The sequence below is a fragment of the Triticum urartu genome, chromosome 5, assembly GCF_003073215.2.
Source record: "Triticum urartu cultivar G1812 chromosome 5, Tu2.1, whole genome shotgun sequence".
Taxonomy (NCBI): Eukaryota; Viridiplantae; Streptophyta; class Magnoliopsida; order Poales; family Poaceae; genus Triticum; species Triticum urartu.
Window position 1 is genome coordinate 600,365,053 of NC_053026.1, and position 25,054 is coordinate 600,390,106.

At 50.1% G+C, this 25,054-nt stretch overlaps 2 protein-coding genes across 2 annotated transcripts; one reads left to right on the forward strand and one right to left on the reverse strand.

Annotated features, from left to right (window-relative positions):
- The first annotated feature begins 13,669 nt into the window (after positions 1-13,669).
- On the forward strand, positions 13,670-16,556 carry LOC125506237 (cysteine-rich receptor-like protein kinase 44). Its single transcript, XM_048671094.1, has 6 exons — positions 13,670-14,588; positions 14,799-14,933; positions 15,017-15,150; positions 15,236-15,446; positions 15,528-15,771; positions 15,841-16,556. The coding sequence occupies exons 1-6, from the start codon at positions 13,730-13,732 to the stop codon at positions 16,298-16,300; spliced, it is 2,043 nt and encodes a 680-aa protein (XP_048527051.1). The 5' UTR covers positions 13,670-13,729; the 3' UTR covers positions 16,301-16,556.
- Positions 16,557-21,436: 4,880 nt separating this feature from the next.
- Positions 21,437-21,803, reverse strand: LOC125506238. Its single transcript, XM_048671095.1, has one exon. The coding sequence runs from the start codon at positions 21,768-21,770 to the stop codon at positions 21,501-21,503; it is 270 nt and encodes an 89-aa protein (XP_048527052.1). The 5' UTR covers positions 21,771-21,803; the 3' UTR covers positions 21,437-21,500.
- Between the last annotated feature and the right edge of the window lie 3,251 nt (positions 21,804-25,054).

Consider the following 25,054-nt stretch of genomic DNA (forward strand, 5'->3'; position numbering starts at 1 on the left):
GAATCCGGAGCTCTCCAGGAGCGTTCGCAGATCTTCCCTGGAGTGTGTCTGATGCCGCCGCATTCTGTCGAGCCGAGGAGGGCAGCTCGACAGAGAAGGTGTTCTGGTCTCAGTATGCTGAGGCCGGACACCCCGTGCCCCTGAGCGACCAGCTGAAGCAACTGGTCGAGCTCCACAAGGCGGCCGAACAGGCCATGAAGGGCCTCATAGTTCGGCTGTGGCCTGGAGGGGCTCTGCCTGGGAGCTATTTCGGGCTGGTGCGGCGGCTGATGGAGGCCTGTCCAAGGCTCGAAGTCATCAAGCGCTCCGTCTGCATTGAAGGTGCCCGTAGGGCCCTTGCCCGTGCTAAGGTGCACTGGGGCAAGTTGGATGCTGGGAACCTTGTGAAGGACGGGCCACCACCGGGGAAAGAGCATCGCAAGCCCCAGAATTATTATAAGGATGTTCTGAAGGGTGCCTGCCTTGTGGCAGATGAATGTTCTAGGGATGTAATTTTTGAGTGAAACTTGCTTGTTTTGTCCTGTGCGCTGAAAACTTGTTCATATGCGCTAAGCAATGCTGTTGAATTTAAAATATTACCTTCTGTGCGGCTGTTTATCAATTCTGAGAGATGGCAAGTCGTCGGCTTCTGCCCCCGTGCCGCTAGTGCTGGGGTGTTCGGGGATAAACCTGAGCGCTCTTTTTCCCATGTTTGGGTCCTTCCAGGGAGGCGCTCAGCCCAACGAACAAGGCAATCGGACTATAATGCGTGAACACTCTCACTTAGCCATAGAATTCTATAATTTTAAATTCCGGCGAAGCCCCTGGTATTCGGAAGACCGAGTTCGGGGCACTATCCACGCCTTGGCCGGACAGAGCCGGCTCCTCGCCCTCAGCGGCATAAGTCTTTAGGGACTCGAAAAACCTCTCGAACAGCGACCAGCTCTCGCTTCATCATGACAGTCAGTTTTAGCTTTCTGCACTGAGGTGCTCGACCCAGCTCAACTAGGGCACAATCGCAGTGGTTCTCCTAGTGCTACCTTAGCCGATATAGCGGAACGTAAGGCACCAAAACATAGGAGCCGGGCAAACCCAACTATTGACCCAAGACATGATTCGGAGCCGATGCATATAATGCTATAAGTTCGGGGTGCCGCACTTGTTAAAGTGTTCGGACTTCTCACACCATATTGAGGGGTACTAAAGCCCATGGCGTATTTTTGCCATACCAACGTGTACGGGTGCAACATGTCGTTAAGGAACATATATAAAGAAAAAAAGGTAATGAAAAAATAGACGAAAGCTATGCATTATTTATTAAAAAGGGCTGCGATCAAAGCAGAACGATACAAATAATGCGATAAGTGAAAGGTTGGACTAGTTAACATGTCCGTTCCAGGGGCAAGCTGCGGAATAGTATGCGGGACAGGTATACTGCTCGTGATAGAGACCACCTGGGAGTTCCATAATGCGGCGTGGCTTGTCTGCTTCCCTGGTTCTTGCATCGTTTGTGCGGCAATTGAACTGTCGGACAGGCCTTCCAAAGGATGGAGTCCTGAAAGTAAGAGAAAATTAAAAAATCGGCAGCCCCTGGTACGGTTTAAGCCGTGTTTTGGGCGTGCCGTGATGGTGCCCCTCCCCCTGTACCCATGGTATCTCTAGAGCGTAGTTATGTACGCGAAGTACTGGCGTCGCCTTTTTGCGAGGGTTGGGGTTGGGGCCGCATTGCTACGCCTGCTCAGATCGTGCCAGGCGGTTTTGTTGTAGGTTACTCCGGGCGCGCTTGATGGTGTCCGGTCGTTTAGTGGCTGGACTGGAGAACTGCCTGGAGAGGCTGCTTTGTACTTCCGCTGCAAGGGCCGCCGTGTGCTCCTCCGTTCGGAGGGAGCGTTCGGTGTTTCCATTGACCGTAATTACTCCTCGAGGGCCTGGCATCTTGAGCTTAAGGTATGCGTAGTGTGGTACCGCATTGAACTTGGCGAGTGCGGTTTGCCCGAGCAGTGCGTGATAACCACTGCGGAACGGGACTATGTCGAAGATTAACTCCTCGCTTCGGAAATTATCCGGAGATCCGAAGACCACTTCAAGTGTGACAGAGCCTGTACAGTTGGCCTCTACACCTGGTATTACGCCTTTAAAGGTCGTTTTGGTGGGCTTAATCCTCGAGGGATCTATGCCCATTTTCCGCACTGTATCCTGGTAAAGCAGGTTCACGCTGTTGCCGCCGTCCATAAGGACTCTAGTGAGATGAAATCCGTCAATAATTGGGTCTAGAACCAATGCGGCGAATCCGCCATGACGGATGCTAGTGGGATGGTCCCTTCGATCAAAGGTGATCGGGCAGGAGGACCATGGGTTGAACTTTGGGGCGACTGGCTCTACCGCGTATACGTCCCTTAACACGCGCTTCCGCTCCCTTTTGGAGACGTGGGTTGCGTATATCATGTTCACTGTCCGCACTTGTGGGGGAAAACCCTTTTGTCCACTGTTGTTCGGCGGCCGGGGCTCCTCGTCATCATTGCTATGCAGCCCCTTGTCTTCATTTTCGGCGTTTAACTTGCCTGCCTGCTTGAACACCCAACAATCCCTGTTGGTGTGATTGGCCGGCTCTTCAGGGGTGCCATGTATCTGGCACAAGCAGTCGAGTATTCGGTCCAAACTGGACGGGCCCCTAGGATTCCTTTTGAATGGCTTTTTCTGCTGACCGGGTTTAGAGCCTCTGAATCCGGCATTAACTGCCGTATCCTCAGCATTGTCGCCATTAATGCGGCGCTTCTGCTTGTTGCGACGCGACCTGCCGCTACTGTCCCTGGTGTCCGAATTACCAGGTTTCTTGGTCATATTGTTGCTACGAGCAAGCTAGTTGTCTTCTCCCGCGCAAAAGTGGGTCATGAGTGTCGTGAGTGCTGCCATAGATTTCGGCTTTTCCTGTCCAAGGTGCCGGGCCAGCCACTCATCACGGATATTGTGGTTGAAGGCGGCTAGGGCCTCAGCGTCCGGATAGTCGACTATTTGATTTTTCTTTGTTAGGAACCATGTCCAAAATTGCCTGGCTGATTCCTCTGGCTGCTGAATTACGTGACTTAGGTCATCGGCGTCTGGGGGTCGCACATAAGTGCCCTGGAAATTGTCGAGGAATGCGGCTTCCAGGTCCTCCCAACAACTGATTGATCCTGTTGGCAGGCTGTTAAGCCAATGCCGAGCTGGTCCTTTAAGCTTGAGTGGGAGGTATTTGATGGCGTGGAAATCATCGCCGCGGGCCATGTGGATATGAAGGAGATAATCCTCGATCCATACCGCAGGATCTGTTGTGCCATCATATGATTCGATGTTTACGGGTTTGAAACCCTCGGGGATTTGATGATCCATTATTTCATCTGTGAAGCATAGTGGGTGTGTGGGCCTCTGTACTGGGCTATATCATGACGTATCTCCAATGAGCTTTGTCTACTGTATTCGGCCCTGCCGAATTTGTGGCCGGCGTGACGGTTACTGTCTCGAGCCGTGGGGCGCCCCCGCGATCCGTAGATCGATCTTGTTTGCCTTGCCTTCTCCTCCAACATATCTCGTAAGTACGGTGCATATTCCCATGCCTTGGTACGGGGTGCGGCTTGAGTGGAGGGCCGAGAGGCCTCTCTGTCGCGGCCACGAGGTGGCCAGTCGGCCGCATCAAGTGCTTCCTCCTCTAATCGGGGTAGCAACCTGCGCTTTGGGTAGCTCTTGGAGGGGCGTTCGAGTTTATGCTCTTCGGCCGCGAGGACTTCAGTCCATCTGTCGACTAGCAAATCTTGATCAGCTCTAAGCTGTTGCTGTTTTTTCTTGAGGCTTCTTGCCGTGGCCATAAGACTGTGTTGAAAACGCTCTTGCTCGATGGGATCCTCTGGCACGACGAATTCGTCGTCGTCGAGGCTTGCCTCGTCTTCGGAGGGAGCCATATAATTATTGTCCTCGACCTCTCTGTCTGCCGCTCTCCCATGAGGGCTGGTTTCTCCATCCTCCTATGCTAAATCTTGCTGGAGGGGATTTTCTTCGGCACTTTCTGGAGTATTATTATCTCCCGTCCTGGAATCACCGTATTTGTTTTGGCGGGATTTTGAGCGGCGCCGCTGACGCTGGCGCTTAGGCTGTTTCTTAGAGGGGTCATCCTCCGCTGTTCCATTGCCATCTCCTTCTTTTGGGGTGTCCACCATGTAAATGCCATATGACAAGGTGGCTTTCCAGGGCCTAGTAGGCGCTGGTTCTTCATCATCTCCTTCACCGGCGTCCATACCGTCGATGTCTTCGGAGTCAAAGTCGAGCATGTCGGTTAAGTCGTCGACAGTGGCTACAAAGTGGGTGGTGGGTGGGCTTTGAATTTCTTCATCGTCCGTACCCCAACCTTGCTGACCGTAGTCCGGCCAGGGCTCTCCTGATAAAGAGAGAGACTTCAGTGTCTTCAAGATATCGCCGAAAGGAGAGTGCTGAAAGATGTCCGCGGCAGTAAACTCCATGATCGGCGCCCAATCGGATTCGATCGGCCGGGGCGCGGAGGGTTCGGAGTCTGGAGAGGAGTCCGGCTCCTTGGAGTCACGAGTCTCGCAGAGTACGGGGCTGGTGTTCGGCTCAATCGCCGTTGGGATCGCAGCCCCCGAGGTGGCGTCCAACCGCCCATCCTCAATCGGCACAGTTGGCTCTGAATTAAGGGTCGAAGCTGATGCGGGTGCGGCCTCCAGGGCACTGTTCGGCGGCAAAGCTAGATCATGCTCGTCGGGACAGTGCAGCGCGCTCGGCAGTGGCTCGAATCTGTCGAAGATCAAGTCCCCGCGGATGTCAGCCGTGTAGTTTAAACTTCCAAATCTGACCTGACGGCCAGGGGCGTAGCTTTCGATCTGCTCCAGACGGCCAAGTGAATTGGCCCACAGTGCGAAGCCGCCGAAGACGAAGATCTGTCCGGGGAGGAAGGTCTCACCTTGGACTGCATTGCTATTGATGATCGTAGGAGCCATCGAGCCTGATGGCGACAACACAGAGGAACTCTCAATGAAAGCACCAATGTCGGTGTCAAAACCGGTGGATCTCGGGTAGGGGGTCCCGAACTGTGCGTCTAGGCCGGATGGTAACAGGAGGCAAGGGACATGAAGTTTTACCCAGGTTCGGGCCCTCTCGATGGAGGTAAAACCCTACGTCCTGCTTGATTAATATTGATGATATGGGTAGTACAAGAGTAGATCTACCACGAGATCGGAGAGGCTAAACCCTAGAAGCTAGCCTATGGTATGATTGTTGATGTGTATGTCGTCCTACGGACTAAAACCCTCCGGTTTATATAGACACCGGATAGGGTTAGGGTTACATAGAGTCGGTTACAATGGTAGGAGATCTGCATATCCGTATCGCCAAGCTTGCCTTCTACGCCAAGGAAAGTCCCTCCTGGACATGGGACGAAGTCTCCAATCTTGTGTCTTCATAGTCTAGGAGTCCGGCTGAAGGTATAGTCCGGCTATCCGAACACCCCCTAATCCAGGACTCCCTCACTAACCCTCTCCGGTGTCTATATAAACCGAAGGGTTTTAGTCCGTAGGACAACAATCACAACATACAATCATACCATAGGTTAGCTTCTAGGGTTTAGCCTCTGTGATCTCATGGTAGATCTAATCTTGTACTACCCATATCATCAATATTAATCAAGCAGGACGTAGGGTTTTACCTCCATCAAGAGGGCCCGAACATGGGTAAAACTTCGTGTCCCTTGCCTCCTGTTACCATCCGGCCTAGACGCACAGTTCGGGACCCCCTACCCGAGATCCGCCGGTTTTGACACCGACAGCTAGCCTCTCTAGTACCACACAACTTTCGCCGGTACCGTAAACCCACCATATATCTTCCTCAAAACAGGCACCATACCTACCTATTATGGCATTTCCATAGCCATTCCGAGATATATTTCCATGCAACTTTCCACCGTTCCGTTTATTATGACACGCTTCATCATTGTCATATTGCTTTGCATGATCATGTAGTTGACATCGTATTTGTGGCAAAGCCACCATTCATAATTATTCATACATGTCACTCATGCATCATTGCACATCCCGGTACACCGCCGGAGGCATTCATATAGAGTCATATCTTGTGTTAAGTATCGAGTTGTAAATCTTGAGTTGTAAGAAAATAAAAGTGTGATGATTATCATTATTAGAGCATTGTCCCAGTGAGGAAAGGATGATGGAGACTATGATTCCCCCACAAGTCGGGATGAGACTCCGGACCAAAAAAAAGAGGCCAAAGAAGCCCAATAAAAAGAGGCCATAAAAAAAGAGAAGGCCCAAATAAAAAATATATAAAAAATAAAAAAATGAGAGAAAAAGAGAGAAGGGGCAATGCTATTATCCTTTTACCACACTTGTGCTTCAAAGTAGCACCATGATCTTCATGATAGAGAGCCTCCTATGTTGTCACTTTCATATACTAGTGGGAATCTTTCATTATAGAACTTGGCTTGTATATTCCAATGATGGGCTTCCTCAAAATGCCCTAGGTCATCGTGAGCAAGCGAGTTGGATGCACACCCACTAGTTTATTTTGTTGAGCTTTCAGACATTTATAGCTCTAGTGCATCCGTTGCATGGCAATCCCTACTCACTCACATTGATATCTATTGATGGGCATCTCCATAGCCCGTCGATACGCCTAGTTGATGTGAGACTATCTTCTCCTTTTTGTCTTCTCCACAACCACCATTCTATTCCACCTATAGTGCTATGTCCATGGCTCACACTCATGTATTGCGTGAAGATTGAAAAAGTTTGAGAACATCAAAAGTATGAAACAATTGCTTGGCTTGTCATCGGGGTTGTGCATGATTTAAATATTTTGTGTGGTGAAGATGGAGCTGATACGTCTCCAACGTATCTATAATTTTTGATTGCTCCATGCTATATTATCTACTGTTTTGGGCAATATTGGGCTTTATTTTCCACTTTTATATTATTTTTGGGACTAACCTATTAACCGGAGGCCCAACCAAGATTTGTTGTTTTATGCCTATTTCTGTGTTTTGAAGAAAAGGAATATCAGGCGGAGTCGAAACAGAACGAAATCAACTGGAGAAGTTATTTTTGGAAGGAAACACACCTGATGGACTTGGACCCCATGTCAGAAGATACGAGAGCTGCCCACAAGGGTGGGGGCGCGCCCCCTGCCTCATGGGGCCTCCTTGGCTCCCCTGACGTACTTCCTGCACCCATATATATCGTCGTACCCTAAAACTTCCAGAACGCAACATAGATCGGGAGTTCCGCTGCCAGAAGCCTTCGCAGCCACCAAAAACCAATCTAGACCCGTTCCGGCACCCTGCCGGAGGGGGCAATCCCTCTCCCGTGGCCATCTTCATCATCCCTGCGCTCTCCATGACGAGGAGGGAGTAGTTCTCCCTCGGGGCTGAGGGTATGTACCAGTAGCTATGTGTTTGATCTCTCTCTCTCTCATGTTCTTGAGATGATACGATATTGATGTATCGGGATCTTTGCTATTATATTTGGATCCTATGATGTTTCTTCCCCCCTCTACTCTCTTGTAATGAATCGAGTTTCCCCTTTGAAGTAATCTTATCGGATTGAGTCTTTAAAGACTTGAGAACACTTGATGTATGTCTTGCCATGGATATATGTGGTGACAATGGGATACCGCGTGCCACTTGATGTATGTTAAGGTGACCAACTTGCGGGTTCATGAACCTATGCATAGGGGTTGGCACACGTTTTCGTCGTGATTCTCCGGTAGAAACTTTGGGGCACTCTTTGAGGTTCTATGTGTTGGTTGAATAGATGAATTGAGATTGTGTGATGCATATCGTATAATCATGCCCACGAATACTTGAGGTGACATTGGAGTATCTAGGTGATATTAGGGTTTTGGTTGATTTGTATCTTAAGGTGTTATTCTAGTACGAACTCCAGGGCTGTTTGTGACACTTATAGGAATAGCCCAACGGATTGATTGGAAAGAATAACTTTGAGGTGGTTTCGTACCCTACCATAATCTCTTCGTTCGTTCTCCGCTATTAGTGACTTTGGAGTGACTCTTTGTTGCATGTTGAGGGATAGTTATGTGATCCAATTATGTTAGTATTGTTGAGGTAACTTACACTAGTGAAAGTATGAACCCTAGGCCTTGTTTACTATCATTGCAATACCATTTACGCTCACTTTTATCACTTGCTACCTTGCTGTTTTTATAATTTCAGATTACAAAAACTATTATCTACTATCCATATACCACTTGTATCACCATCTCTTCGCTGAACTAGTGCACCTATACAATTTACCATTGTATTGGGTATGTTGGGGACACAAGAGACTCTTTGTTATTTGGTTGCAGGGTTGCTTGAGAGAGACCATCTTCATCCTACGCCTCCTACGGATTGATAAACCTTAGGTCATCCACTTGAGGGAAATTTGCTACTGTCCTACAAACCTGTGCACTTGCAGGCCCAACAACGTCTACAAGAAGAAGGTTGTGTAGTAGACATCAGGAGCATAGCCAGACTATATGATTTTGTAGGGATAGCTTTCTTTGGCCATGTTATTTTGAGAAGACATGATTACTTTGTTAGTATGCTTGAAGTATTATCATTTTTATGTCAATATGAACTTTTGTCTTGAATCTTTCGGATCTGAATATTCATACCACAATTAAGAAGAATTACATTGAAATTATGCCAAGTAGCACTCCGCATCAAAAATTCTGTTTTTATCATTTACCTACTCGAGGACGAGCAGGAATTAAGCTTGGGGATGCTGATACGTCTCCAACATATCTATAATTTTTGATTGCTCCATGCTATATTATCTACTGTTTTGGGCAATATTAGGCTTTATTTTCCACTTCTATATTATTTTTGGGACTAACCTATTAACCGGAGGCCCAGCCCAGATTTGTTGTTTTATGCCTATTTCAGTGTTTCGAGGAAAAGGAATATTAAACGGAGTCAAAACGGAACAAAATCAACTAGAGAAGTTATTTTTGGAAGGAAACCTACCGGATAGACTTGGACCCTACGTCAGAAGATGAAGGAGGTGCTCACGAGGGTAGGGGGCGCGCCCACCCCCCTGCGGCGCGCCCCCTGCCTCGTGGCCCCCCCCTTCGGTCCACCGACGTACCCCTTGTACCCATATATACCTACGTATCGTAAAACTTCCAGAACGGAGATTAGATCGGGAGTTCCGCCGCCAGAAGCCTCCGTAGCCACCGAAAACCAATCTAGACCCGTTCCGGCACCCTGCCGGAGGGGGCAATCCTTCCCTGGTGGCCATCTTCATCATCCCGGTGCTCTCCATGACGAGGAGGGAGTAGTTCTCCCTCGGGGCTGAGGGTATGTACCACTAGCTATGTGTTTGATCTCTCTCTCTCGTGTTCTTGATTTGGCACGATCTTGATGTATCGCGAGCTTTGCTATTATAGTTGGATCTTATGATGTTTTCTCCCCCCTCTACTCTCTTGTAATGGATTGAGTTTCCCCTTTGAAGTTATCTTATCGGATTGAGTCCTTAAAGATTTGAGAACACTTGATGTATGTCTTGTCGTGCGTATCTGTGGTGACAATGGGATATCACGTGATTCACTTGATGTATGTTTGGTGATCAACTTGCGGGTTCCGCCCATGAACCTATGCATAGGGGTTGGCACACGTTTTCGTCGTGATTCTCCGGTAGAAACTTTGGGGCACTCTTTGAGGTCCTTTGTGTTGGTTGAATAGATGAATCTGAGATCGTGTGACGCATATCGTATAATCATACCCCACAGATACTTGAGGTGACATTGGAGTATCTAGGTGACATTAGGGTTTTGGTCGATTTGTGTCTTAAGGTGTTATTCTAGTACGAACTCTAGGGCTGTTTGTGACACTTATAGGAATAGCCCAACGGATTGATTGGAAAGAATAACTTTGAGGTGGTTTCGTACCCTACCATAATCTCTTCGTTCGTTCTCCGCTATTAGTGACTTTGGAGTGACTCTTTGTTGCATGTTGAGGGATAGTTATATGATCCAATTATGTTATTATTGTTGAGGGAACTTGCACTAGCGAAAGTATGAACCCTAGGCCTTATTTCCACGCATTGCAATACCGTTTACGCTCACTTTTATTATTAGTTACCTTGCTGTTTTTATAATTTCAGATTACAAATACCTTTATCTACTATCCATATACCACTTGTATCACCATCTCTTCGCCGAACTAGTGCACCTATACAATTTACCATTATATTGGGTGTGTTGAGGACACAAGAGACTCTTTGTCATTTGGTTGGAAGGTTGCTTGAGAGAGACCATCTTCATCCTACACCTCCTACGGATTGATAAACCTTCGGTCATCCATTTGAGGGAAATCTGCTACTGTCCTACAAACCTCTGCACTTGGAGGCCCAACAACGTCTATAAGAAGAAGGTTGTGTAGTAGACATCATTTCTCTCGGAATTGTTGGATTAGGAGTCGACACTGCCGAGTGGTATGCTTCGGGTAAATGAAATTACCCTCTTCATCATTTTTGGTGTGGATGTGGCATGGCAAATCCAGCACATCATTTCCATCTTGATCTTTTACTTTCTTGGGGTTCCATGGTCCCTTGGGCTTCCCCTTGAACTTTCATTGAGTCACGGCTAAGGCTTCACCAGGAGCGGCTGGCTCGGCTTTGCGCTTCTGCTTCCGACTGGAGTTTCCTCCTCCGATTTCATGGGCGACTGTTTTGTGCTTGCCACTCCGGAGTCGGTCTTCTTCTTCACCGTTGGCATACTTGGTGGCAATTTCCATCATCCGAGTCAGAGTCATATCTCCTGTCCGACCGAATTTCAGATTCAACTCCCGATACTTGACGACTTCTTTAAAGGCACAAATCGCCTGATGATCAGACACATTCTCCACAGTGTGGTGCAATGTGATCCATCTCTGGATATAATCCCTCAAAGTCTCATTCGTTTCTAAACGCAACACTGTAATTCGGTCAACCCTGCCGGCCGTTTGCAAGTACCTTTGAATGTTCTGAAAAATACTCAGGCAAGATCTTCCCAAGTATAAATACTACTAGGTGCTAACTGATTCAACCATGCTCTAGCCGAGCCCTCCAACATCAGAGGAAGGTGTTTCATGGTCACTTCATCATTGCCACCACCAATCTGGACAGCCATTCGGTAGTCTTCAAGCCAAGTGTCCGGCTTGGACTCACCAGTGAACTTACTGACTCCGGTCGCCAACCTGAAGTTGGGGGGAATCACTGTGGCCCTGATGGCTCAGCTGAAGCACTCTGGACCTGAGACATGCACCCTGCTGCTGGTTGGTAGATCTCTGTCATGACCTTCTCGGTGAGCCATGTTTCTGTCGATCAAGCCCTGAACGAGAATAGATCTCGCATCAAAGCTTGGTTCTCTGGGGTCGAATGGAATCCCTCGCCCCATACTGTGAGGGCGCCTGTCATCATGTTGCCGAGGCACGTACGACCCATTCCTCGGGGGAGGCGTGGGCACTCGACGACGATCATCGCGATCGACTCGGTGATCATACTGCTCACGGTTTCTGTACTGATCTCGTCGATCTCCACGTCCCTCACGCCTCGGGGGCGATCTTGGGCTGTGAGCCGACTGAACTGTGTCGCAACCACGGATCTGCTATGGATCTTATTCCGCGACTGAGATACTGTTGTATTCTGCTCTCCCGCTGCATGGAGCAAGGCCCGGATCTGCACTAGACCTCGACCAACTTCTGACTGGGAAGGTTCGATCGACTCCGCTATCCGGGCTGCAGCTGCGAGATTCTGGATCGGAGTTCGGTATACCTGAGTCGGAGGCGGAAAAAGTTGACGTCGACAGGATTCGGGAGCACGCTGTCGAGCACGCTCGTCGAGTGCGCGCTGGAGATTCTCCAGTCGAGTGCGCTCAGCCAAGTTGGCCAAGCGCGCCTCCTCCAAGGCCTGGGCCTCAGGGGTTTCTCCAACGATAGGAGTGTGAAGTGCATCCATGTTCCGGCGGCGAAGTTCTTCTCTCCGCTGCGAAGAGAGGGGTTCGGGGCGGTACTCTTCATGAATACGCGACAGATCGCCGCCCCCATCGCCTCCGTCTTCACGGGTGAAGCCAGGAGGACTGCGTGGTCCATTGACCATCAAAACTTCCGCCGCTGGGTCGCTGCTGTCGCACTCGGATGCAGTCTCTATGGAGCCAGTCGACAGATCGAACAAGCCGTAGAGGGTTTCGTCGGGCTCGATTGCCGCGGCTTGAGGGGTGGCCGACTAGCGAGCCACCGCATGCTTCACCCACCACTGAAGCCTCGATCGACCGAAATGCTTGCTCCGGCGGGCCGCATGGAGGGGAAAAGCTACAGGAGCCGACTGATACTGGGTCGACGGCTGTCGCAGGAGGACGCCTCGGACGCACGCGTGAAAGTGAGTTGCTCCGCGGGCGGGGAGTGCGTCGACGTCGAGTGGAGCCTCCTGAAGTCAAGCGGAGTCATCGGCGACAAACATGAGCGCACCGAGATGGATCTCGCAGCCCTCAGCCAAACCTCCGCCTGAAACCATGATGAAGGGGATCGGAAAAATTGAAACCTCTCCAACAAGTCGCTAAGACACATGCCCCAAGGTGGGCGCCAACTGTCGTGGTTCTAGATCTGACAGTTGAATGGGGGGTAGGAATGTAGAGGCAAGATCCTAGCTATGGAGGAGTTGTACACGCGAGTTTTACGAGTTCAGGCCCTTCTCGGAAGAAGTAACAGCCCTACGCCTCGGAGCCCGGAGGCGGTCGACTGGATTATATGCGTGTGAGTTACACGGGGTGCGAACCCTTATCCCTGAGGAGGGGGGGTGGCTTATATAGAGTTCGCCAGACCCCTCCCGCCCTCAGTTACAAAGGGTTTAAGGTACATAAAGATAGAGACGTTACTGGTAACGCCTGTAATAAAAGTACATAAATGACCATTAAACCTATGATTTAAATCCCGACCGTTGCAGAGTGAGTGGCTTTTTAGTCTTCTGGTAGTCGAGTGTCTTCAAGACTGTCAAGTGAAACATGGCTTTATGGTCAAGTGGACGATGATTTTTATTCGACTACTTCTGCTTTTTTAAGAGATGTTCTTGGGAAGGATATCTAATCAGATCCATGACCCTACCCTAGATAGGTAGCTTCATCAGATGGAGCTGGAGATTATTACTCCATATGCCAACCCAAGTAACCTCGGGGCAGCGTACCGGTTCACTCGACATGTTCCTTCACCATTCCAACTCAAACCTGCCCGCCTTTCCTTCGAACGGGTATAAAGCATGCTTTGGAAGTGGAGCTGACCTTCCGCATGGTTTCTCTCGAGCCAGGTTTTGTCCAAGAAGCTGGAATTTTTTACGGAAAATGAAGCAGAAACCAAATACAAGCACACAAGAAAAAAAATTAAGCTTGACACGTTGTGGCCGCTTTTTTCATATGGGGCTCCGACTTCTGCAAACCGTGCGACTGCAGGACACGGACCGAGTCATGGTTGATGGAGCCCCCGAACAAAATGTCAGAGGAATATACAGTTGGGTAATCAGCGATCACCGTCGTCCATTCAAACTTTCTTTTTCAACAAGAAACTTATTTCTTTTCTTGGACATATATGTGAGAAGACGTGTCCCACTGCTGACCACTAAGGTCCAGTTAGTTGGTTAAATAATAGGAGTAGTGTCCCGAGTGACACATTTGCATCACCACACGCTGAACATAGCCATCGCCGGTGCGTGCACCCACCATCACCATGGCGCCGCACATCGTGCTCCTCCTCCTCGCGGCGAGCTTCGCAGCTTCACAAGCGGCGGTGGAGTGCGGCCCCTCGGCCGCCTCTCCCTCCCCAGCACCAGCACCAGCACCAGCACCATCGCCGACGCCGTCAAACAGCAGCGCGTTCCGGGCCAATATCCTGGCACTCCTGGACGCGCTCCCCCATGCCGCGGCGCCCACGGGCTTCGCCTCCCTCTCCCGGGGCGGCGGCGGCGACCGCGCCTTCGTCCGCGGCCTCTGCCGCGGTGACTTAAACCAGTCCGTGTGCCTGGCGGACCTGCAGGAGGCCGTCCGGGACCTGAGCGGCAGGTGCGCCTCCAGCCGGAGCGTGGGGGCGTGGTACAGACAAGTCTACATCAGCTACGCCGACACCAACGACTCGGCCATCTACGACGGGCCGGGGCGCATCAACCAGGTACTGTACGACACCCGCACGGTGGTCGACGCGGGCAGCTACGACCGGGCGTACTACGCGCTGATGAGCCGCCTGGTGGCGCGCGCGGCCGGCGGCGGCGGCAACCGGTCGGCGCGGACGAGCATGTTCGCCACGGGGGAGGCGGTGTACGCCCCCGACGATCCCATCGGGACGATGTACGGGCTGGTGCAGTGCATGAGGGACCGCAGCGACGCCGAGTGCCAACAGTGCCTGCATACGCTGGTGCCGCAGCTGCCGACGTGCTGCGGGGGGCATCAGGGAGGGGTGGTGCTCGGCTTCAACTGCCACCTCCGGGTCCAGGTGTACACCTACTACGACCTGGCGCTCGACGCGCCGCCTCCAGCTCCGGCTCCCCCACCACCGGATGCTTCATCGCCGCCGTCGGCCGGAGAAAATCCCAGTAAGTAACCTTTTTCCCAACACCGGAGAGAGTCGGAGACTGGACTGGAGAAGAGTCGCCGTCTTGACCCGTCAAACTCCGCGTGGACACTGCCATCGCCATCGAGGCCGGATTTTCCTCCTGCCCGTACGTACGGGTCGGGCACGCCTCTGCTTTTGGCCTTGTGCACGGAGTGACAGACGCTAAAATCGCACAAAAAAACACTTGCAGGAGAGGGGAGGCCGTCAAAACGTGCCGTCCTTGCAGGCGCGATTTCAACCGGAACGCTACTAGTCGTGCTACTCGTCGTGCTCGTTTGTGTTTACATGAAGTGGAGGAGGACGGGGCCGAACAAGAGAGCACGAGGTACACACACTTGCGACTCGCCCATAGATTTCAGAGTTTCCTTAATTCTTCAGGTACTCACTCCTATCCTGGGACTGCGGCAGATGGTGGTATAGAAGATAGCAGCAACAGGTACGTCAGTCCGGAGCAGTTCACTCTGCCGTTGCTGAGGGCGGCGACGGGCAACTTCGCCCCGGAAAACAAGCTGGGCGAGGGAGGTTTCGGCCAGGTTTTCAAGGTATGCGATCGACCAATTAGCCAGTAGCATGCACTTCTGTTTTCAGTGGCTGTGAGTGCTAGTGTTTACGATGATATATTCGCAGGGCAAGATGCCGAATGGACAGGCCATAGCAGTGAAGAGGCTGTCCCAGGGCTCCTCGCAGGGGTTCCATGAGCTGAAGAACGAGCTGGTGCTGGCGGCCAAGCTCCGGCACCGGAACCTCGTGCAGATCCTTGGGGTCTGCTTGGAGGAGAAAGAGAAGCTCATCGTGTACGAGTACCTGCCAAACAGGAGCCTCGACACCCTCCTTTTCGGTACGTTCCGATACGAGAATTTCGTCTACTATACATATCTCCCATTGTCTTCAAGCCCCAGCTCCCGGCCCAATCATGCAGATAATGGGCGGTGGCGGCGGCATGGCCTGGACTGGAGGAAGAGGCACACCATCATCTGCGGGATCGCCCGTGGCCTGCTCTACCTCCACGAGGAGTCGCGCCTGAGGGTCATCCACCGGGACCTCAAGCCCAGCAATGTGTTGCTGGACGAGCACATGAGCCCCAAAATCTCTGACTTCGGCCTGGCCCGAGCGTTCCGGGGAGACCAGTCCAGAGACGTGACCAAGCGAGCGGCCGGCACCCTGTAAGCTACCCATCTCCATTGTTATGAGCACCCTGTAAGCACCCTGTACTGATGCACTTAAGCTAACAGCGGTTACATGTCGCCGGAGTACGCCTACTGCGGCCACGTCTCCGTCAAGTCGGACATGTACAGCTTCGGCGTCATCGTGCTGGAGGTCGTCACCGGTCGAAGGAACAGCAGCCCAGGCCAAGACCACGCCAACAGCTTGTTGAGCGAGGTGTGGGAGAAGTGGAGGGCCGGGACGGCGGCGGAGATGGCGGACGCGTCGCTGGGCGACCAGTACCCTCGGGCCCAGGTGCTCAGCTGCATGCACATCGGCCTCCTCTGCGTCCAGAAGAAGCCGGAGCTCAGGCCCGACGCGTCGGAGGTCGTGCTCATGCTCAGCAGCCAGTCCACGTCGCGGCGCACGCCCTCCAGGCCGGCCTTCTACGCCGGCTCCACCGGCGGCGTGGTCACCGCCTCACGTGTTCGTCCTAGCGAAAATGTTTCGAAGAATGGGGTGACCATGTCGGACCTTGAACCGAGGTAGCTGGGTAGTACTCCCTCCGTTTCAAATTACATGATCTCTATTTGTCTAGACACGGATATATCTAGACATTAAACAAGTATAGATACATTCGTATCTAGACAAATGAAAGTCGTGTAATTTGGAACAGAGGGAGTACTAAATAGTAGTAGTACGAAAAAACGACCAATGTGTATGGAGATGGATCATATTATTGTCAACTTACAATATTAAGGGCCTCTTTAGTTCACGGGATTATAAAAGCGAATTCTTAGAAAAACACAGGATTAAAATGTACATGATTTGAGTTTTTCTGGTTGCAACACTTAAAAAAATGAATTTAATATATATCTGACGTCAGATTTTAGGGTTAAAATCTGATGCCCTGAGGTACGTCCGATCCCGACCAAAAACTCATGGCAAATAAGCGCTACGGCATGGCAATTTTCTATCGATGTTTTGCGTTGTATGGCAATTTCCAATCTAGAACATGGCAAATCCTTGTATACAAACTTAACATTTTATTTAGTTTTCGCATGGCAAACCTGGTCGTCGGATTTCCCGTCAGGAGCCATGAATTGTATCAGCTGGAATTGTCGTGGTTTGGGAATGCCGCGACAATTCGAGAACTCGGTGTCTTGACAGAGACACACCATCCCAAAATTATCTTTCTTTCTGAAACTCGTCAAAAGTGTGCTCGTTTGCGCCGTCTTAGGAATCGATTGGGTCTCAGTGGTTTTGTTGGAGTTGATAGTGATGGTCTGAGCGGTGGCTTAGCTTTGTTTTGGCATGAGAGTCTGTCCGTTGAAGTCAAAGATTTAAATGAAAGGTTCATTGATGTTTCTTTGAGATTGTCACCTTCTGCTCCTTTGTGGCATGCATCTTTTGTGTATGGGGAACCTCGCTCTGAAAATCGGCGCCGCATGTGGACGTCGATGTGTTCCCTTCGGGCGACCTCGCCGCTACCATGGTTTGTAGTGGGTGATTTCAACGAAGCTCTTTGGCAGTACGAACACTTTTCTGCCACTCCACGGGCTGAATCATTGATGGTTGCTTTCCGTGATATGTTGTTGTTATGTGGGCTGAAAGACTTGAGATTCAGGGGGCTGCCATATACATATGACAATGGTAGGGCGAGGAATGCCAATGTAAAGGTCCGGCTGGACAAGGCAGTTGCTGACGACCTCTGGTGGGATATCTTCTCTGAGGTATCGGTGGTGCATCTAGTATCTCCGGGATCTGACCACTGTCCGCTCCTTGTCTCCTTGGATCGCGAGGTGCGCGTGCCAAATAGCCGTAAATGCAAACAGTACGAGATATGTTGGGAACGTGATGAAGCTCTCCCGGAAGTTATTTCTGAGGCGTGGCTGGGTGCAACTCATAGTGCAGATTTGGCCGGTGTGCATGTGGCTCTGAAACAAGTCATGGATAGGATGCATGCATGGGGCAGTCGCAAGTTTGGCAACGTCATGCGGGAGATGTTGCGGCTGCGTCGGGTGCTAAAGGAGCAAAAGGAAGCAAACGCTTCATCTGCGGACCTTCGGCAAACTATGGACCGGATGAATGAGATTTTATATAGGGAAGAAATGTTATGGCTGCAGCAGGCGCGAATTACGTGGCTGAGAGAGGGAGACCGTAATATAAATTTTTTTCACCGACATGCTGTATGGCGTGCCCGGAAGAACAAAATCTCACACCTACAGGATGTTGATGGTGTCGTGCATGATTCCCCCTCTGAGATGGAGCGCATGGTGGTCTCATACTTTAAATCAGTTTATACAAGAGATCCCACGTTGGTGGCTGACCCGGTAATCAGTTTGTTTGAGACCCAAGTGTCTAATGAAATGAATGAGCAACTATGCAAAGACTTTACAGAGGAAGAAATTTTCAATGCGTTGTTCCAGATTGGGCCACTCAAGGCGCCGGGGCCGGACGGCCTCCCCGCACGTTTCTTCCAACGAAATTGGGATTTGTTAAAAGTGGATATTGTTAAGGCAGTAATGAATTTTTTTCAGACAGGTGTTATGCCGGAGGGGGTGAATGATACTTTCATTGTGCTCATTCCTAAGGTTGATAACCCATGTGAGCTAAAGGACTTCCAGCCGATTAGCTTATGTAATGTTCTGTACAAGGTGGTGTCCAAATGTTTGGTCAATAGGCTCCGGCCGCTGCTTGGTGAAATCATCTCGGAGAGCCAGAGTGCGTTTGTTCCCGGTAGACTCATCACTGACAATGCTCTACTTGCTTTTGATGTTTGCATTTTTTGGAGCATGGGGCGACACCACAGAATTCTTACTGTGCGTACAAGGTAGATTTGTCGAAGGCATATGATCGAGTGAATTGGAAGTTTTTGGAGGAGGCAATGCATAAAATGGGCTTTGCTCACCTGTGGGTGCAATGGATAATGTCGTGCGTAACCACGGTGAGGTACTCAGTTAAATTTAATGGAGCTCTATTGGAAGCATTCTCCCCCCCACGAGGTCTTCGACAAGGTGACCCACTCTCCCCATTCCTGTTTCTTTTTGTTGCTAATGGGCTTTCGGCTCTTCTACAGTCCGAGGTATCCACTGGAGGTATCTCGCCAGTGAAGGTGTGTAGACGTGCTCCTGGGGTGTCCCACCTCCTCTTCGCTGATGATACACTCTTATTCTTCAAAGCGAAAGAGGAACAAGCTAAGAGGATCAAGCATGTAATTGACACCTTTGCTACTTGCACGGGCCAGTTAATTAATCCGGCCAAGTGCTCCATCCAATTCAGCAAGCAATGCCCGTTGGCGGACCAGGAAGCAACCCGACAAACACTCCTAGTTGAGAAGCAAGTGTTTGAAGCAAAATATTTGGGGTTACCGACCCCGGAAGGCCGTATGAAGCGTGGGAAATTTCAGAACCTTCAATCCAAGCTGACCCAATGCATCATGTTATGGGGGGATTCATACCAGGCTTAGAGTGGAAAGGAAATTTTAATTAAGTCGATTGCCCAAGCTTTACCAACCTATGTTATGGGAGTTTTCAAGCTTCCATTCTCGGTCTGTGATGACTTATCCAAGCTCATTCGGGATTTTTGGTGGGGCTCGGAAAATGGGATGCGCAAGACTCATTGGCTCAGTTGGGACAAGGTGACAAGGACAAAAGGGCAAGGTGGCATGGGGTTTAAAGACATGAGAATTTTCAATCAGGCACTCCTCGCACGTCAAGCATGGAGACTGCTACAGGATCCTGACAGTCTATGTGCCCGCGTGTTGAAGGCGCGCTACTATCCGCAAGGAAACCTCCTAGAGACGGTCTTCACCGGGCAGCCATCGTCCACCTGGACGGCCATTGCCCATGGCTTGGAGCTGCTCAAAGAAGGCATGATATAGTGTATCGGGAACGGAGAATCAGTCCGCATCTGGCGGGATAATTGGTTACCACACTCTGCCTCGCTCAAACCAATTGGCCCCCGTGGCCGATCGAGACTCATCCGGGTCTCTAGTCTGCTGGATCAGTACGGCGCATGGGATGAGGCTGCTGTGTGGGCGAATTTTGCACCGATTGATGCTTGTACAATACTCAGAATCCGCACCTCGCCGCGTGGTGAACCGGACTTCCTCGCCTGGCAACCGGAGAAAAATGGAATATTTACTGTCCGTAGTGCCTACAGACTAGGTCTGAATCTGACGGAGAGTGCGCGCAATGTGCCGGCTGCGAGCAATAGCCCAAGTGGAGACCGCCAAATTTGGAAGAAGATCTGGAGTCTGCCGGTACCCCCTAGGGTCCGGACGTTTGCATGGCGGGCAATCACAAACTCACTAGCAACGGAGGACAACAAGAAGGGCCACCATATCCCTGTTACTGGTGTGTGTTTGATATGTGGCCATGAGCAGGAAGATGTCCTTCACGCCCTGTACCGCTGTCCACCTGTACGTGCACTTTGGAATGCCATGCGTGAGGTTTGGACACTCCCATCACATGCAATAATGGAGCGGCTACAAGGGGAATGGATCCCGGAGCTCATCCTACCCCGTCCCCCTGATGAGTGTGCTCATATCCTAATGGTTATGTGGAGGGCGTAGTATGTCAGAAACGAACTCACTCATGCTAAACCAATGCCCTCTATTGAAGGCTCCCGACGGTTCCTATGCAGCTATATGCTTAGCCTCACGAATATTCTGGAACAGTCTATGGAGCAGATCATCAAGGGAAAAGGCATTGCAGTCGGGCCGGCATGGCGCCGGCGCCAACAGCGACCGCGGCCCCTGTAAGGCTACCTGAGGAGGCCAAGGATTGGGAGAAACCACCAGATGGGAAGGTCAAGCTGAACGTGGATGGTGCTTTTCTGGAATCCATTGGAGCTGCAGGGGCTGGTATGATCCTGCGAGATGTGCAGGGACAAATCGTGTTCTCCTCGTGTCGGTCCTTGCGGCGGTGTGGTTCTGCATTGGAAGCAGAGTTGTGTGCCTGTCTAGAGGGCATATCCCTTGCCTTACAGTGGAGCCAACAGGATGTGCTGGTGGAGACTGATTCCGCCGAGCTCATCAGCATGATTAATAACAACTCGCGGGACTGCTCTCACCTGGGACACCTTGTCAGCGAGGTGAAGCACCTCTTGAGCTCGGGTAGAAGGTTCACTATTAGTAAATACCCCGTGGCCAGAACTATGCTAGCCATCTTCTCGCTAGATTTGGTCGACAGGAGGGTCGAACTGTGGTATGGTTAGGATCAGGCCCTGAAGAAATTTTAGGTCTTCTCCTTCGGGATTGTAATGTGACTCTTACTTAATCAATACAATCCCCTTTACCCCGCAAAAAAAAGAGAGGGAATACTTAGTTAGACTTACCTAAAGATAAAAATATTGCTTGACTTTTTTTACTATTTTAAATATTTCAGGCACATGTAAATTTACGAAATACTTCATCCGTTCCAAAATAGATGACTCAACTTTGTGCTAACTTTATTACAAAGTTAGCACAAAATTGGGTCATCTATTTTGAAACGGAGGGAGTACCTATCATCGGACATGGCAACATGCACACGTCATACACATTCGGCCACGTGGAAACAACAAAGTACTCCGTAAAGATATCCAATCAAAACAAAGTAATTAATCTCTCACACACACACACACACACACACACACACACACACAAGCAACATGCATGTGCTGATGTGCACATAGCCTGGATGCACGATCTAGCTAGCAGTGGCAGCAAAGATCGACGAGATAGACCACCCGGCCAGTGGCTATACTATCCGTCCTGCTCGTTGGCGAGCATCCGGCGGTGGACCTTGTCGATGAACTCGGAGGCCTTTCGGTCGATGTCGCGTTCGGCATACCAGTGCCGGGTGTAGTCGTCGTCGTCGCTCGGGCGCACCCTGTGATGCTGGTACCTCTGCTGCGGCGCCGCCGCCGCATGCTGCTGCTGCCGCCTCGCCGCCGTGGCCTCTTCCTCCTCCTGTCTCCTGTTCTTGAACCCGAACAAGGACGCAAGCGCCGCCCTCTTCTTCCCACTTCCCATCGCACAAACCTCTCTTGCTCTAACTAGGCTTAGCTTTCGTTGCAGAATGTGCAAAGGTAACGTACTTGGTTGGCTGCACGGAGGCATGGCGTGTGTGTGTATTTATAGTGGCTGGATATGCCTTCAGTAGTGTTTGATGAACGCGACGATCGCCGCAGTCGTGCGGATAGTTAGGCAAGAGATTTCAATGATTAGCTGCGGCCGCGGTTCTCCGTGGAGCTTTTTGACTGGCCATTCCTCGACCGGGCCGTGTAATTATCGTCATTTGTTTAGTTAATCCACGGTGACTACTGACAAGCAAGTGAGCATTTGGACACGGCAGCAAACAACACAAAGCGGCCACTTGCATGTATGTTTAGTGACCTGTAACCTGTTTGGAACGCAGGATAAGAAAAATACATGAATTAATTGGATGTTATGTTTATAAATCCTTTCCTATAGGAATCTAAACATAGGAAGGTCTCTTTGGTTGTAGGATAGGATTTTAAATGGAATATTTCCTGTAGATCCCTTTGGTTTGTAGCTATGTAGGATTGGTTTCTCTCCTTCAAATTGTAAAGGAAACAATATTACCTCGAACCTAATGGAAAAAATCCCTAACATATGAACCAATTTATATGTTTTCCTATAGGAACTTAGAAGCATGTCATCTCATTTCCTATGACTTTTATATTCCTATGATTTTCCGAGGGCGTGAGGGTGCTCCGGCTATATATGCGAACTTATCGGCATTGACATCCTTGCTTATGCAAGTCATGGTGGCGACGTTGCAGTGCGGGTGTGTGCTAGATCTGGCAGCGCGGCTCTGAGGGGCATGGTCACGTCGATGCATGGGGGCAAAGGTGATAATTCTGGGGTGGCAACCCATAAGACATGGTGGGCGGATCCTTGAGGTGGCTCCAACGACGGCTGTCGAGGCAACGAATCTGACAGTAAGTACTAGGGGTACGAAATAGGGGTGGAACCTAGCTACGGCGAAGGTGTGACACTCGGATTTTACGAGTTCGGGTCCCTCTCAGAGGGGTAAGGACCCTACGTCTCGAGCCCTGAGGCTATGTTTTCTCTGGGGTGTTTGATTACAGCAAGGTTGCGAACCCTTGTAATAGCGCTAGGGGTGGCTTATATAGAGTGTGTCGCTCCCCATAAATGCTACGTTACAAGGGATGTGAAAGAGAAATTTACTACAGGGGTTACTGGTAACTGCAACCATAATTACACTTGAAGTCTAGTGTTAAGCTTCCCGAACGTTGTGTGTCCCACGTAGTCCTTTCGCTTACATGTCCGGATGCTGGTGAATGAGGCCGACTGGCGGTGGACCATCCAAGTGAGCTATCCCCATCTGAGTGGATATTCAGAAGTGTGCATCCGAATGCACCTATGGTTTGGGAACCTTACCATGATGGGGCGGGGCCCTATGTGGGCCCTCGATGTCAGGTTCGTGGCCCTACCCTTAGTAAGTGACCCCATCAGCGGCGACCCGTGAGGTGACTGCATTGATGGCCAGATTTGGTCTAGCTTACGTCAAAGTGTTCATCCATCAATGACTGGAAGAAGTGCGACAGTGCCCAGATGCAGGACAACGGTCCTTAGTTTGTAGAGATCATGTTGTTCCTATGTCGTTTTTCTAAGTTGATTCGTTCAACACCGGTGCTAGGTTTCATTGGCATCATTAGATAATCAATAATATATGATCATGTGCATCATTCAATTTTCGAAAAAGCAGGTTGTTAGAACACTATGATTTTTTTCTGAAAACTATTTCTTCGGTGGAGAGAGGAAGAAGGAATATAAAGACATATATTGCATGGATTTCTCAAACGAAGTGAAAACATAATGTTTGAGTCAATGTCGAGAACCCTAGGAAAGGAAGGATTCTTATGGGAACTTTTAAGGCCATTCCTTTTTTTTGATAGGAAGTTTCAATCTATTAATCATCTGTCATTGCAGTATAGAGAATATCAGAAGTATCAAAAATTTCATCCAGGTCCGTAGACCTCCTAGCGGCTACTACAACCACTAGAGCGAGCTGAAGGCATGACGCCATCATCGCCCCTCCCTTATAGGAGCCGAACAAATCTTATTGTAGTAGATAGTCGAGAAGTCATCATGCTAAGTCCTGACAAGACCAGAGCACCAAATTAACAACCATTGCTGATGAAGAGAAGTGAATATCGGAAGGATTACACATGTAGACACAAGAATGAAGACTGTATCAAAATAGATCCACCGAAGACCAGCATCAACCGAATCCCGCAAAATCAGACGGAGACACACTGAGACACGCCCTCTGACGATGGTAGACGAACCATGGTGACGACGATCGGACATGAGAGACATTAAGGGACAACGCCGCCGCCACACAGCCCCAGCCGAGACGCTGAACCAAACACAAAAGAGAGCGGGCTCCCTCCTGCATGCGAGATGTCTGGGTCCTCTGCACCTCCACAGCCCAAAGGCAATCGGAGGCTGAGCGGACGAGCTGCAATGCTGACAGGAGGAGGGAAACCCTAGTCACGCTTCTTGGGGAGGACGGGATTTGATCCAAAAAAATGTTAAGGCCAAATTACGATCCAAAGGGTGCCATGGTAGGAAAAAAATCAATAAGATTCCATTTATATGAATATCCTGTCAAAATCCTCTGCTAAAAACGGGGCCTAACTGCTGAGCGTAGAAAGGTGTACATGACTATCGGTCGTGCATACATGCAAAGATCGAGTTGGGCATAACAATTGCAAGCCGAAACAAAAACGAATAGAACGATCGAGCTGTCCAGCATTCTGAATTTGACAAACCTATGGTAGTATACTTTTGAGGACAAACAACTCACTGGAGTTGAATTGCATGCTCAAACAGGCAGTTCTTATGTCTAAACAATTAAATCGACATCAAAATTCCAACAAACAACTTAAATGAGACGCTACAAGGGTAAAAAAATATTCTTAAAATCGACAGCGAGCCATTGTCATGGTTTTCATTGGATTCCCAGAGTTGTTGGTCAGCGAGATGACCGGTTGGCTGCATGCATGATATGACTGCGTCGCCCCAAATGTTCGAAAGGTGCGCACAAAGCCCTCGGTATTAACACCCTTGAACTAACTAACCTGGTGGTTATCACATATCTATGCCTATATATAGCAAATCAACTATAAGTACGGCTGTTCTTTGAGTCGGGTGTCATGCCGGACGGGGTGAACTCCACCACTGTTGTGTTAATACCCAAGGTAAAGGATCCGACACGCCTGACTGAATTTCGACCGATTAGCCTATGCAATGTCATTTATAAG